Source organism: Engraulis encrasicolus, chromosome 18 (genome assembly GCF_034702125.1).
Source record: "Engraulis encrasicolus isolate BLACKSEA-1 chromosome 18, IST_EnEncr_1.0, whole genome shotgun sequence".
Taxonomy (NCBI): Eukaryota; Metazoa; Chordata; class Actinopteri; order Clupeiformes; family Engraulidae; genus Engraulis; species Engraulis encrasicolus.
In genome coordinates this window covers 9,264,671-9,280,418 of record NC_085874.1, presented here as the reverse complement: position 1 = coordinate 9,280,418, position 15,748 = coordinate 9,264,671, and the positions used below count along the sequence as shown (strand labels likewise).

At 44.4% G+C, this 15,748-nt stretch overlaps 2 protein-coding genes across 3 annotated transcripts in view; both read left to right on the top strand.

Moving 5' to 3' along the window:
• evlb (Enah/Vasp-like b) overlaps nt 1-1,806 on the top strand; it is a 67,576-nt gene extending 65,770 nt beyond the window's left edge. The window contains exons 11-13 of the mRNA XM_063222338.1: nt 727-787; nt 1,320-1,377; nt 1,742-1,806. Of these exons, the coding sequence (XP_063078408.1) occupies nt 727-787; nt 1,320-1,377; nt 1,742-1,779 (157 nt within the window). The 3' untranslated portion in view covers nt 1,780-1,806. The remainder of the gene's footprint in view (nt 1-726; nt 788-1,319; nt 1,378-1,741) is intronic.
• A 4,504-nt stretch (nt 1,807-6,310) lies between these two features.
• On the top strand, nt 6,311-15,748 carry yy1b (YY1 transcription factor b). Of its 2 annotated transcripts, XM_063222955.1 has the most exons (6): nt 6,311-6,946; nt 10,571-10,733; nt 11,632-11,655; nt 12,207-12,267; nt 12,805-12,963; nt 14,303-15,748. In XM_063222955.1, the coding sequence occupies exons 1-6, from the start codon at nt 6,418-6,420 to the stop codon at nt 14,483-14,485; spliced, it is 1,119 nt and encodes a 372-aa protein (XP_063079025.1). In that variant the 5' UTR covers nt 6,311-6,417; the 3' UTR covers nt 14,486-15,748. The 2 variants fall into 2 exon arrangements, with proteins under 2 accessions (XP_063079025.1, XP_063079026.1); XM_063222956.1 differs by lacking the exon at nt 11,632-11,655.

Sequence of the window (15,748 nt, the reverse complement as noted above, 5' to 3'; positions counted from 1 at the left end):
AGTGGTTAAACCCTGTACCTGACACACACGTTCCCCCCGGCCTGTCAGTCTGCATTCTGCCTCTTCCGTCTCTGTTGATATGGTACAGCTTGTTGAAGTGTAGTGACCTCAGATAACCAGCAGAGGGTGTTGTACCTCTATATTGCCATCCTCATGGTTGTACAGTACAAGCAGACGATTTAAGCAAAATTGCAAATAAACAAGGAAATAAATTCAAAATAAATAACTGAAAATACTTCCCCTGAAAGTACCCCGTTCCCCCTGGTGTCCTGTGATGCAGTGCCAATCACCAGGGTCGTGGGTGCAGTCAGAGCCCCAGATTGGTACCCCAGAGGGTGCGGGTACGAGTCCTGGCGAGGAAACTCTGCTACCCCTTCACTATGAATGGTGAGAGGTAACCAGCCATGAGCTCACAGCTGTGTAAAGCCATATGAGCGATTCCCCCTGGAATGGGATCGGTATGGTGGGTTGTATGTGAAGGACACCATGAGTGTGTGAAGCATACGGGTCAGTTTCCCGAAGGAGAAGGCATAGTGATGAAGTGGGCATCACTAGGGTTGTGGATGCACTCTGACTGTCACGCCAACGAGCCTGGCACTTTGGTATAGCGGACAGAGCCCCAGCATTGTACCCCAGAAGGTCTGGATTCGAGTCCTGGCAGGGCAACTCTACTCCCCTTTGCTATGTGATCTTTTTGTACCTTGACACACCTCTCCTGCCCCTCAGGGTTCGGCCAGTGGGGAGCAGCAGCGACACGGACGCCTCAGACATGGACAGGATGAAACAGGTATGATGACAAAGGCTTCATTAGTGCAGTGCAGATGTCAAACTGAAATTCATATATATATATATATATATATATATAGTATTTAAATGGGCTAAAATTGTGCATTCATGCACGTACTGTAATACTCAAAGGCAAAATTCACTGTTGTATTGTATTTTAGTGTGAGATGTTACTGGTCTGGACTCAATCATATTAATGGTGTGTGTGGGGGTCAACTGTATACACATTTTGTAATGATCTTGCAGGCCAAATAAAATGACTCTGCGTGTCAAATTTGCCCCCGGGCCAGAGTTTGACATCCCTGCTATAAAATCATTGTAGTGCAGTGTAAACACTACTAGTGCACACTGTAAAGGCTGAATTAGTGAGTACTAGTGCACACTATAAAAGCATTACAGTGCAGTGTGAACACCAATAGTGCCGACTAAATGCTGTATTATAGTGCATTGTGAACACTGCTAGTGCACACTCTAAAGGCTGCATTACCGTGAAGTGCAGTGTGAACAGCACAGCTCTCTGTCTCCTCCTGCAGGAGATTCTGGATGAAGTCGTGCGTGAGCTGCACAAAGTGAAGGATGAGATCATTGATGGTACGCTTTATATTATATTATATTATATTATATTATATTATATTATATTATATTATATTATATTATATTATATTATATTATATAACATTATACTGTACTATGTTATATTAAATTATATTATATTATATTATATTATATTATATTATATTATATTATATTATGGTATATTATATTATATTATATTATTATTTTATATTACATTAGTAAGCTTTACTTTCTGCTTTTACACAGTACATAGTATGAGTGTGTGTGTGTGTGTGTGTGTGTGTGTGTGTGTGTGTGTGTGTGTGTGTGTGTGTGTGTGTGTGTGTGTGTGTGTGTTTGTTTGTTAACATTACTAATATGCTTCATTTCTTACCTGCAGCCATTAGACATGAGCTGAGTCGCATCAGCACAACATAATGAAGACCACACACACACACACACACACACACACACACACACACACACACACACACACACACACACACACACACACACACACACACACACACACACACACACACACACACACACACACACCTGTCACCTGTGATCCAATGTCACCTGTGCCCTATTCCCTATCTCCTGCCTCTACCCCCACTCCTCAACTCACCCTCCACATAATGAACAGGAACTACAACACCCCAAAGTATAATACACACACACTTGTCCTCTACCCTCCCTCAAACCTACAATACACCCACTGTCACCTCCCAATGGTAACCCCCATCCCCACCCCCACCCCCCAATACCTAAGTGTCACCTCCCTAACCTAAGATCCACACCCCCAAATTCAGCGTCTCATCTCTCTAATGTCGGGGACACATGCAGGCGAATTTGGCCTAAGCGAAGCGTACTTCGCCATTCATTCCTAGGGAGGCAAACATGAGTGAAGTGAAGCAAAAATATTCAGCCAATGTCAATATTATGCGATGTGGCGGCCAATCGAATGAATAAAAGAAATGTTTCGGTCAATTTGATTCGCCGTTTTGCTCGTTTCGCCCTGCATGTGTCCCCGGCGTAAGCCCCCATCCCCTGTAACATAATACAGACAACCCACGACACGCCTGCCTCCTCTCCTCTCTTCCTCAACACCTCCCCCCCCCCCCACCACCACCACCACCACCACCGCTCCACATATGGAAGAGGACCTATGAGAAGAGACTCCGGCCCACCGTGACCTGCTGTAGCCCTAAAGAGAGGGGTCATCGTCATGACAACCTACTGTCTGTCTGTCTCCCATGGCAACAGCCATGTTAGGGAGTCATGGCAACGCTCCTCCCCCTGACTGAACTGACATGACAACACTGTCTGCTGTACACTACTTACTCTACTCTTCTATGGTAGCCCTTACTCTGGACCAGTGGACAAGGATGCCCCAACACACATACACACATGCACGCACACAGACACACACAGGCACGCATGCACACACGCACACACACACACACACACACACACACACACACACACACACACACACACACACACACACACACACACACACACACACACGCACACACACACACACACTCACACATGCACATGCACCACACACTCACACACACGCACACACTCACACACACATACAGTATAAAGCCTATACTACGCACACACGCACAAACACATTTTACTTCTTTATTTGGATTGACAGATAGCCAGTTGTAGTAGCACAATCCAAAATTTGTAAAGGGGTCTTATACAGCATTGAAAGGCTGGCTGTGTCCTCCGAGTATCCTGGGGATAAAGGTGGCACCTGTGCCTCCAAATGAAGAGGCTCCCAATTATGCTGGATACTGAGCAGAATTTTGTACATCACACACCAAAACCCATCACACACACACACACACACACACACACACACACACACACACACACACACACACACACACACACACACACACACACACACACACACACACACACACACACACACACACACACACACTAGCATCCGTCTGGACCAGAGGAGGATGTGGGTTTTGGAGGGATGCACTGATTGCTGTTGCCCTTGACGACTCCTTTGATTTTGCTTTTTCATAATTTTTTCAAAGAAATTGAACATTGAAGACTTTTCCACACGTCTTTAAGAAGCTCGGAGTACATTGGAATAGCTTGTTTGTATTATTTTAATGTGTTTTGTTTATGTTGTTGTTGTTATTATTATTATTATTATTATTATTATTATTATTATTATTATTATTATTAGTTTATGTAGTGGTGTACATGTATGTAGTGGTAGATTTAGTGCTGAAAAATAATATAAATCTATAAATAAATGATAATAAGGATAATGATAATAATAATAATGATGATAATGTTGCACATGACTTCATGTTGGCCTTTTATATTTTATATGTGGTCTCATTACACACACACACACACACACACACACACCCTTCCTTCCTTCGGTTGCTGACAGACCAGTCTCAAGGACTTGCGTACATTCTCTGTCACACACACACACACACACACACACACACACACACACACACACACACACACACACACACACACACACACACACACACACACACACACACACAAAGACTCTCTCTCACTCTCTCTCTCTCTCTCTCTCTCTCTCTCTCTCTCACACACACACACACACACACACACTCCACATTGGTACATGTCTGTCACCTCCTCATCACATGAGGTGTCCAACCGTTTTCTTTTTACCTTTCGCAACGTGCGCGTGTGTGCGTACATGTGTGTGTGCGTGGGGAGGTCGGCGGACCCTTTTTAAGAAGCCGCTTTCAGCCCGATGAAACGTTGACTTGGACACATAAGTGTTGCTCTCTCTTTGAATATTTCAATCTAATGGACAAAAAGAAAAAAAGAAATAGAAAAAATACAGAAAAAAGGGAAAAAAAATCTGTACCCCAGAGTATTTGTGACGGATCATGTTATTAATAAAAGCAAATGTTTATTGGCTGCGAGGAGACAGGATGTACCAGTTTCTTTTACTCCCTTTTGGACACAGTGCTTCCTGGTTTTGAGAAAACTAAAAAGCGTTTCAGTACAAATGAATTGAAATAAATAAAGCTGTGAACTAAGCCTCTTATACACCAGACCTGCTCTACCCGGCCTCCGACTCCCTCATTCCTCCTTCCTACTACTGTATTCATTATTTGCTTAATTCATTATAATTGATAATAAAGTACTATCACATGTTAACCAATTACAATATATAATGAAGTATAATTCATTATATCTTTTCATTGTTAATATAGTATCATATTATGAGATGATGAGGTCTTATAATTGAGATATTATGATTGCTTTGTTGTTACTTAATAATATTTGGTTTTATAGTTTAATAAGTGTTGTGTTAATGTTTGATGTAGTTCCTGAGTGATTCCTCTTCAGTTCTTCTGGTCTGGTCTGCTTCTCTCTCTCTCTCTCTCTCTCTCTCTCTCTCTCTCTCTCTCTCTCTCTCTCTCTCTCTCTCTCTCTCTCTCTCTCTCTCTCTCTCTTTCTTTCTTTCTTTCTTTCTTTCTCTCTATGCTGTGCCTCCCATGCCATTGACTGGCAGGTGCGAGCCCAGGGCGAAATAGCACAGATTACCTTATATATGGTCCCGGCCTCAGTTACATTATGGTCCCATATACCCTACCCTATGGTCCCGGACATAAGGCTTTTTTTTACATCAGAACTGTCAGAACTGTTCTGGCTTCATAAATATTCATGGAAGTTGGTGGGGTGTGATGGTACTGGTTTGGTACGCGTTTACATAGCAGATATATCCTACATACTGTACCTATGGTCCATATAGCCTACAGTGCATGCCTATGGTCCATGAGGCAACAGTACACATGCATATGGTCCCGAACGGCCATACTGTATTGCTCTCTGTCTCTGGGACTCACTATTTCTACGCCACCTCGTCTGGGATGGACGGGATTTGGGTTGTACGTGGCCTACTCGTGCACGACAGCTGAGGGCGGTGGGGACGTGCACGAGTGGAGGCCCAAGTTGTGCCTCTTGATCAGGGTCTTTACAGAGCGGTTTACGGCACACAGCACCCCCTGTGGACTAACATGGGATTTTTTTTTGCATTTGTGCCAGCAAAAATGTTAGGATACGGTACATTTGCTCAATGTAGAATATTTTACTCCCCATTTCTGGAAAACATTGAGCTATTTTCCAACTTCACATTTTACTGCATACGGCTTACACTCTCTTACAATCCTTACATTGGATCCTCTTCCTGGAGTTAAACCTTATTGTTTTGCACATTGCATAGTATAGTAGGCCATATGTCTTTTTATGTAGGGTATGCATGTAATTATTTCTAAGGGTTGTAGCATTTTTATATCAGGGTTACTGCTGTACGTACCCCACACTCAGACACCCCCTACTGTTTCATTTATATATTGCACTCCTTTCCAACCAAAATGCCATATCATTTTAGAAGGCCTGTTTATGAATAGCATGTTGATCTGCTTATTATCATTATGTCGGCTATACAATTATTCCAGATTACATTGGATGCACTGAGCTGGCATGGGCCTAATACTAATGGTTTTATGTTTCTAAGTCTGGTGCGGCCACTCATGGTAGGCATGGTTTTTATAACCTCAAGATGACTGAGAGGAATTGAAGCCTACTTAGTCTAGACATGACTCGACCTTTGACTCGACTTCTCCACAGATTGGACTGAGCAAGTAGGCCTAGCAGTGTGTTTATGAAGATGCATGGTAGGTGTATGTGTCTGTAAACAAGCTGTTTTCACAAGGTCTTAATTCAAAGATGTATAATCATACCCTTATTTTAGCATCTGAATAATACTAGAATTTTTCACTGATACTGAAGTTGGACATCATGACTGGACCTTGCCAGTCTCCTGCCCCCCTTCTCCCCATGGCCTAAGTCTCGCGAGAGTAGAAATTGGAGCGGAGTGCAGCGTGATTTGCCGAGTGTGAACCGAGTGAAGTTATTTGTAATATCGAGGAGGGAGGACGGACGGTTGAACAGAGCGAAGGGGGTGTGTGTAGTGTTTTAGTGGGGCACTGCGCTCAGTGTTTCTGATCCAGCAAGCTGGCGGAATTCAATATGGCATCGGGCGAGACGCTGTACATAGAAGCGGATGGCTCGGAGATGCCGGCGGAGATAGTGGAACTCCACGAAATAGAGGTGGAGACCATTCCCGTGGAAACAATCGAGACCACGGTGGTCGGGGAAGACGACGATGACGAACACCAGCCCATGATCGCGCTACAACCGCTTGTTACAGACGACCCAAATCATGTCCATCACCACCAAGAGGTGATTCTGGTCCAGACCAGGGAGGAGGTAGTCGGCGGGGACGATTCAGACCTTCGTGCAGACGATGGATTTGAGGACCAAATTCTTATTCCCGTCCCTGCACCAGGGGCCGAGGAGGAATACATTGGACAAACTCTGGTTACTGTTGCAGGCAAAAGCTCTATCGGGCGGATGAAGAAGGGGATCGGGGCTGGCAAGAGAGCGGGCAAAAAGAGCTACCTGACCGCTGCCGAGGCCACGGGTAGGAAATGGGAACAGAAGCAGGTGCAAATAAAGACACTGGAGGGGGAATTCTCGGTTACGATGTGGGCATCGGGTAAGTTTAGCGTCTGTCTCTCTGCAAAGTGTTTCCCATGTATGTCGGTTGTTTGTGGTTGTTCCTAGCCTACAAAGCGAGGCCTTACAGGGCGTTGTCCTTCCGCGGCAGTGCTTTTGCAAAAGTAGTCCGTCCGACGGCAGTCTGGAGTGTTTTTCGTGTCGATTTGGAACGAAAGCTCTCGCAGTTTGACAGAATTGTTTTTGTTTTGACGGGAGGCCATGTTTTAAGTGTTGATGGGCGCCGCCATATTCCCCGACTCAAGTATGGCGGCCCGAAAAAATGGCGATGGTTCGGCCGGGCGAAGATGGCGGCCGTGGGGAGTAGGAGCGCGCTCGCTGGTGCAGACCGCAGGCCTCAACTGCGCAGTAGAGTAGCTAGCTCCCTGGCTAGCACTTAGCCTACCACGGAGTGATTGCCAGGAATGTCCCGGTCAGCAAACCGAAACGTCGGTGGAGCATAAGCTAATTCACCTCTGCCCCTTTCAAATGGACCGTATTCGCCCCCTGACACATTTATTGTATTACACGGCAGACCATTTACTGTTCACCCTGATTTGTGTAGCATTTTATACATTCTGAAATGTGTTATAGAATATCAATACATCTTATGCTTACTACTGGTCGATAACATTCCACTCTGCATTCTGCAAAATGAAATGAATTAATATGAAATGAAATGAATATGACACCAAGTGTATAACTTGCTTACACATTAACCGCGATTTACTGCAATTGTATTCACGTTATTATTTGCTAGAATAAGTCGAAGCCGCTTCTTCCCACGCATCTGTTCAGAAGCTGCAGGTCGATTGCAAGCACGCTGTTAAATCTCAGACTGCTAGTTAGCGTCAGGCTAATGCTCTGACCATAAATGTTTGTAAGTGTCGTGCCGAAAAGTGAGTGCCTGCCAGAATACGAGTGCCCTCATTGAAACCAATGACCAATTTTTCAGACATTTGTTACCCATTTTTGCAGATAAATCCGACACAATTTAAGATGGAAAGCCTATCAATAAAGAATCTACATTCCTTCTGGGAGTATTACACTGGTTACAATTTCAGTATTATTTCCATAAAAGAATCGAAGAATTGTCATAACAAATGTTACAGTTTCATTCAAATAGCTCATATTAAGTGGAGGACGAGTAATGTTTCATAAGCATATTTTAGTTCATAAATTATGTAATTCATTCTGCAAAAATGTGTATAATTTTCTCTCAAAAATGTCATTGGTTTCAATGAGGGCACTCGTGTTCTGGCAGGCACTCACTTTTCGGCACGACAACTGTCACAGCGGCATTGCCGTCGGCTCAGATGAAACGCATTTGTTCCGCTTTGTATGATTCCAAACATGATCGCACAGCCCCGCGTGTGTTTTTCTGTGCTGCTAAGCAGCTGGTCAACTCTTCGGGGAGGGGGAACATGAGCTCTCGGTGTTGGGGAAGTTGGTAAACTGCTGCTGCTGCAGCAGACGAGACGTCCAAATCTAGATTATATAGCAGTGGTTGTCAAAGCGGGGGGCAGGGACCCCTGGCGGCCTGCGAGGGGGACAAGGGGGTCAGCGGCTGCAAGCTGGAAATAAAAGTATAGCAGCATAATACAATAAGTATAATTGCATAATTTATATACACAAAACCTAAACAATAGTCACATTAGCTAACAACAACATTATAATAATTTATTGCATCTCTGAACATTACTGCTATTTTCATTATTGTATATAACCCAATGGGCCACTGACACAGACATTTAGTATGGTTGTGAAAGGGGGAAACACGGGAAAATGATTGTGGCACGACCCATGGAGGGGGGGGGGGCTTGGTTGGTATCTACAGGTATCTAGGGGCCTTGTTTTGGTAAAGTTTGGGAACCCCTGGTCTAGAGCGGCGCGTCTCATGAGTCGTGCTTAGAAGCGGAGAATCTCGCATGCCGTCGGTGAACCAGGTGTGTTGCACACCGGACTCCCACGCCAAACTCTTCTCGCAGCCTATAGCTGACTATTCAACGTCTACCCTACTGACCGTTTGCAAATCACTGGTTAGTAAATAAGCATGCCGATACTGTTTTCACAGTGTTGTTTCACGCCTTTACTGGACCTCGAAGAGTACAGCAAAATAAAAATAAAATGTTTGGGTTCCATAAGGGTTTACAAAACTAGAAGATTGGCGGCCTCTAGTGGTGCGTATTTAGTACTGTAGGAATGCACTTACAGAACCTAATCAGAATCATTAGGGCCCGTGCAATGAAGAATTAAAGGTGAAACAACCACCAGAAAACGATTACCCTACATTGCTGTCATCTTCCAGAACTAAAACCTACACTGCGTGTCCACACGAACAGGGTATTCAGCACTCCAAGCACACCAAGATAAGAAAGGCTGACAACAGACAACCAGTCAGTAAGAGAATTATGTCAAGACTGGGGCAAGAAATACCTGAAGACAAAGTTTTGAAACTTAATATTATTATAAATATTATGAACTGTGACAGTGACTTTTGATAGACAGGGTGGATAAACCCATGCCTGGATCTGTAATGTAATTGTCAAAATAAGGAAAAAAAGCACATCCGTCTCAAAAAGATTGGGTGCAGGACTAGCAAAAATACCATGAAAACTGAAAGAAAAGTCTGCGACACCAAGCTCCCGTTTCTCTTATTTAATGTGACGTTTTGGGTAGCATGCCCTTCATCAGACCATGCTTCTTTCAGTTTTCATGGATCTGTTATGTATGCAGAGCTGTACTCAGATGGCACAATTTGGAGGTAGGGTACTGGTATGGTGTAGTATCATGAAAGATGAGCTACCTGCACCACTTCAGGTTGAAAATGGGCTACAACTCATCTACCGAACTTACTGCCAGATTCCAGAATAAATATTTTCCAAGGAATGGTAGAGGAAGAGGTTTGCACCTTACAAGAAGACAGTGATCTTTATGCAGGATGATGTTGGTTTCTGAGTGGAGCTCTGTACACATTATCGATCCAGCCATGGCCCCATGATCTACCTGGTCCATTAACTGTCACTAACTAGTTCCTAAAACAATTGAAAAGTTTGTCTTCAGAGATTCCTTGACCTCTTGACTTGCGTTTCTTGTTGAGTGGTAGTCAGGTTTCAGCCTGTCTTACCTTAGCCATGTCTCTGAGTGCTGAATAGCGTGTTATTCTGAACACTCGATGTAGAATTCAGGTCCGGAATATATGCAGGGTCATAGTTTTCTGGTAGTTTCACCTTTCAAGCTTGAAAGGTGAAATCGGTGCGGTGTGTGCGGGAAGAAAACTGTCCAAAAGACCGAAAGGGACAGACAGACAAACGTCTCTATGACGACAAGGAGCAGGAGAGTGACAGGGGTGCAAAAAATTGTAATCACCATTATCTCCTGTGCTCTGTCACGATTTTTATGATTGTCCTCCACGGTGCCTATCTGCATGACAAGAGACCTGAATCAGTGATGGTGTTGTGGAGAAAGCATAACCAGTACTGTCCTGTGTTTGTAGACGATAAGTTTGACCTGGGGTGCGATCCTCGAAAACATTGTTACTAAGTGTGTGTGTGTGTGTGTGTGTGTGTGTGTGTGTGTGTGTGTGTGTGTGTGTGTGTGTGTGTGTGTGTGTGTGTGTGTGTAGATGATAAGAAGGACCTGGATAGTGATGGTGGTGTTGAGGAGCAGCTGGTGGGGGAGAACTCTCCTCCTGACTACTCGGAGTACATGACGGGCAAGAAGCTGCCACCAGGGGGCATCCCAGGCATCGACCTCTCAGACCCCAAACAGCTGGCCGAGTTCGCCAGGTGAGACACACACACACACACACACACACACACACACACACACACACACACACACACAGGGCTGCAAATTTCTACAACTTGTATGATCGCCATACATTGATGACGTCTCAGGTGCCACGAACCCTTGCCTTCTCTATGTGTACACCTTGCGTTATTGGCGTGCCTGTCTAGGGGGCGTTTATTCAAAAAAGGTTGAGAAACACTGATCTAGGGTAAACTGGTGCCAACATGCCAGGAGTCAAAACAAAGGAACAAACAGCTCATTTACCCTTAATAAATGACAACTCAAATCCCTGGCCTATTATGTGAGTGTTGGAAGTAAATACTAGGTAGTAAGTGTACAAAACGCGCACACACATACACGCACGCCTAGAGTTCAGTCATCTCTGGTGCTTAATGTCTTTAGGCTGTGTGGATCAATTGCAAAACGCTCGTTTAAATCTACAGGTCTGGGCTTTCAGCCAAGTCTTAAACACAACTTTCCTCCGGCATAAATACTTTAAACACGCTGGCTGATCTCATCACTGTGTAAACAAAAACAATCCAATTTCTTCCTGTCTTAGACTCAGGCGGTAAACATTGGCAGATAAAGACTGGTGTTATTTGTCTGTGTGTGTGTGTGTGCGCGCGCGCGCGAGAGAGATGATGAGTAATTTGCTCCGTTTACATGAGACATTTAATTTGGAATTAGCTGACTTTAACTCTGGATAAAGCTTAATTCCGCTTTGAAAACGTCAAGTAAACACCTCTTAATTCAGAATTGAAGGAAAGATCAAAGTAAACTCCACGGAACTGTTTAATTCTGAATAATTAATTCGGAATTAAAAACGTCATGTCAACGTAGTGAGTGTTATTAAATAATAAATGTTAAAATAGCCTTGTATGTGTGTATCTTCAGCCCCAACAGGAGAGGCCCAGGTTGGTAAGTGTGTGTGTATGTATTTGTGTGTGTTTCACTTTGTGGGCTGTGGAGGGTCACTCACTTTTCAAGTATAAATAAATAAATAAACACGGGCTGTAATTTTCCCCCAACACAGTAATGCAGCACAGACGCTCTATAAGAGGGGGAGGGTTGGAGGGGCTTGTTCCTCCTCCACTGGGTTTGCACAGGGTTCTTTACCTTATCCGAACCCCCGACCTCCCTTGTGCATGTGGCCTCGTGATGACGTCTCAGTTGTTCTCCCCGTGGAAGCCGGGCGTCACCAAAGCAGGGGGCCACAAGCGCAGGGTGAGGACGGGAGTTCAGATAGTGGAATGTCCTGTTAACTCACACACAGCCGGTGGTGTCGTCATGGTGTGGTAACTTGTGCTGGTGCACACACGCACACACAGATGGGATTGATCTCTCTGGGTCACCACATGGTTGTGTATTGTTGTACAGTTCTGACATCTGGGTGTGTTGTATCATTAACAACGAATTGTCCACTGCTGTACATATGAAACTCAGTTTTTGTTTCTGTGTTTGTGCATCAGGATGAAACCACGAAAGGTCAAAGAAGACGACGCCCCACGGACGATAGCATGCCCTCACAAGGTAAACAAAGTAGCATAGCTTGCCCTGTAAGGTAAACATGGCAGCGTTAGTATTCCCTCATTATGTTACCATGGTAGCGATAGCATGGCCCCATAAGGTAACCATGGTAGTGATAGCATGGCCCCATAAGGTAACCATGGTAGCAATAGCATGTCCTGATAAGGTAACCAAGGATAGCATGCTGTCATATGGTTACCAAAGTAGCATTAACATGCCCTACATCATACACCTATACACGAATGTAACATAGTGTTGCCCATCCCCCATGAGAAATCTGAGTGATGCATTCAACACACATAGCGCGTAACCTCCAAACTCTTTCCCCCTCTCCCCTTGACCATACACATGTAACATGGAATAATCGAGTAACAGATTATGTGTAACCTCCAAATGTGTCCCCCTCCTCCTCTGGAGCTGCACTAAGTTGTTCTGTGACGACAAAGTAACCACATGTAGCATGTAATCTTAAAGTGTGCCCCCAATTAACTGATCACATGTGTAATGTGTAACCTCCATATGTGTCCCTTTGTCCCCCAGGGCTGCACTAAGATGTTCCGGGACAACTCTGCGATGCGTAAGCACCTGCATACCCATGGGCCACGTGTGCACGTGTGTGCAGAGTGCGGAAAAGCCTTCGTGGAGAGTTCCAAACTCAAGCGACACCAGTTGGTGCACACTGGCGAAAAGCCCTTCCAGGTAGGTGTGCGCGTGTCTGTCTGTGAAGTTGGGCTCAAACTACACGAATATTGCCCAATTTTCCTTTGTGTGTATTGTTCTAATGTAAGATAGAATTTTGCTGATTCAAAGAGCCGCCGACTGCAAATAGAGTAGGTCTCTAGGTTTGATATTTATGATTCGAAATAGAGCGTTGGGTATTGTCTCTGTGTTTACGATCGGAGATGAGATTGACAGTTGCATTTCTCTTTATGCGTGCAGCACAACCCGGCGTCAAATTTGGATATGATTTTAAAGTTGTGTAGTTTGAGCCTGGCTTTAATGTTTGATGACATTAACTGGTGTATACACATGTATGAGAGACAGTGGGAGCAGTAGTAGTAGAGGTTGTGGATTAGAGTCTATATCAATATTAACCCGTTAAGCCCTGGAACAACAGCTGTGCATAAGCATTTTTAAGACTGCTTGCAGGGTACATATACAATATAGGCCAAAAGTTTGGACACACTTTCTCATTCAGTGCCTTCTCTTTATTTTCCTGGCTATTTACAGTTTAATGTAGATTTTCGCAGAGGGCATCAAAACTGTGCATGAACCCATGTAGAATTATGTGCTGAACAAAAAATATCAATTCTAGCAGTTTTCCAACAGTGATGTCACCTGTCTATCTACCTGACGTCAACACTGCACAGCTGATGGTTCCACACTTTTCAACAAGCTTATTTTTTGTATGTTTTCAAGTAAAAACACCCAGTCAGTCAAGTTAGTCTTAAACTAATACAGAAGTCATCAACTAACTCATTACAATTGTAGAACTAAAACTTTGAGACTATTTGTCCATGATTTTTAGCCATTTGCCAATACAAGCATTTTACAAACATTTTCCTGATCATTGACTCACTTGGTCTATAGCCAGTTTCTTGGAGAAGTCATCTGTGTTGTAGGGAATCTGTGGCAGGGATTTTCACTTCTACTTTTACTTTTTTATACCACCGTTCCACCTCGATAATCAGCTATGTTAGACCATTGTGACTCATTATTAGATCAAGAAAATCTTGCTTATATTGGCAAATGGCTAAAAGGGGCACCATTGGATGTTTGTCCTGTTTTAAAAAAAACTACTGTCTTGCCTGTTAGAAAAGACATATTCAGTAGCCTACTGTTTAATAACACTTCTGAATGTAATGTTGCGCTTTTACTGAAATCAACAAATTTTTGTGTCTTTGATGGTAATATTTTATTTCAGCATGTGAAATGTTTAATCATCTTTTCCTCTCTTCTGTCTGTCTGTCTGTCTGTCTGTCTGTGTCTCTCCCCCTGTGTCCTGCTGTCCCCGTGGCCACCCTGTGCCCCCCTGTAGTGCACGTTTGAGGGCTGTGGCAAGCGTTTCTCTCTGGACTTTAACCTGCGCACTCACGTGCGCATCCACACGGGCGACCGGCCCTACGTCTGCCCCTTCGACGGCTGCAACAAGAAGTTCGCCCAGTCCACCAACCTCAAGTCCCACATCCTCACCCACGCCAAAGCCAAAAACAACCAATGAGACGCTTCCAAACGCACCCAGTCCCACCTCCTCTCCCTCTCCCTGATTGGCTCTCGCAACTGCTCTCTTCCTCTCTCACTGTATAATTCTCTCTCTTTCTCTCCTCTCTCTCTGTCTATGTCTCGCGCCATCTGTTTTGATAATGAAATGAAATTAATTAATGATAGTGGGTGGGTGAAACTGAGCTCGCTACAGGCCTCCCAAGTCCCTCTGTCCTCATAAAGACTTGCCCCCCCACCCCCCAAACAACACTGTCCCATGGTCACCATGACAGCGCCCTTGACACACACACCCCTATTGGACGGCCGTCGCTGGATGGAACTCATGGACGTTGGTTCAGCTCAACAGCACCAGCTAGTGGATAGACTTGGACCTGCATCTCACCAGACCACAGCACAGCACACGTGAACTGACCTGGCATCATCATCTCTCTCTCTCTCCACTTCTGACTGCTGTGTGCGATGTCTTTATAGTATTTACACTGCCCCCCCACCCCCACCCCCCCTTACCTTGGGTGTCCTCCACACCAGGGGAGCTCTTTCACCATTACAGGAGGTCATACAAAGGTTTTTATTTCTCTCTCTCTCTCTCTCTCTCTCTCTCTCTCTCTCTCTCTCTCTCTCTCTCTCTCTCTCTCTCTCTCTCTCTCTCTCTCTCTCTCTCTCTCTCTCTCTCTCTCTCTCTCTCCTTCTTACTTTGTGTGTGTGTGTTGCTGGTCTTAGATCAGTGCGTAAGGTTTTGTGGACCTCATACACAGCAACACACAAACACGGTCCCAAACCCCTCAGCCCACCCCCCTCCCATCTCAAATCAAGACTTAGGACTTTTTATTTGTTTGTTTGTTTGTTTGTTTATCAATGTGTGTAGAGGTGGGGGGTTTGGATAATAATAATAATAATGGTGGTGATGATGATGATGATCATAATAATAAACCCATGCTAGTGTTCTGTACTGTACACCAGTCGGAAGACGTTACACCTTAAAAAAAAAGATGTTTTTTTTTCTCTCTCTCTCTCGCTCTCTCCTTTGTTAGAATGTATTGTAAAGGTCTTATCCACCATCACAGACACCCACCTCTCTTACTCTACTGATACACAACACACATAGACATGCTATTCATCTTACGTGTGGCTATGCACCCATGTGTAGACACACTACACACCTTATATATGTCTACGCACCCATGTGTAGACATATTACACACCTTATGTCTGTCTAATTCAAACCATGTACTTCCCTCAATACAATAAAGGACTCAGTTCA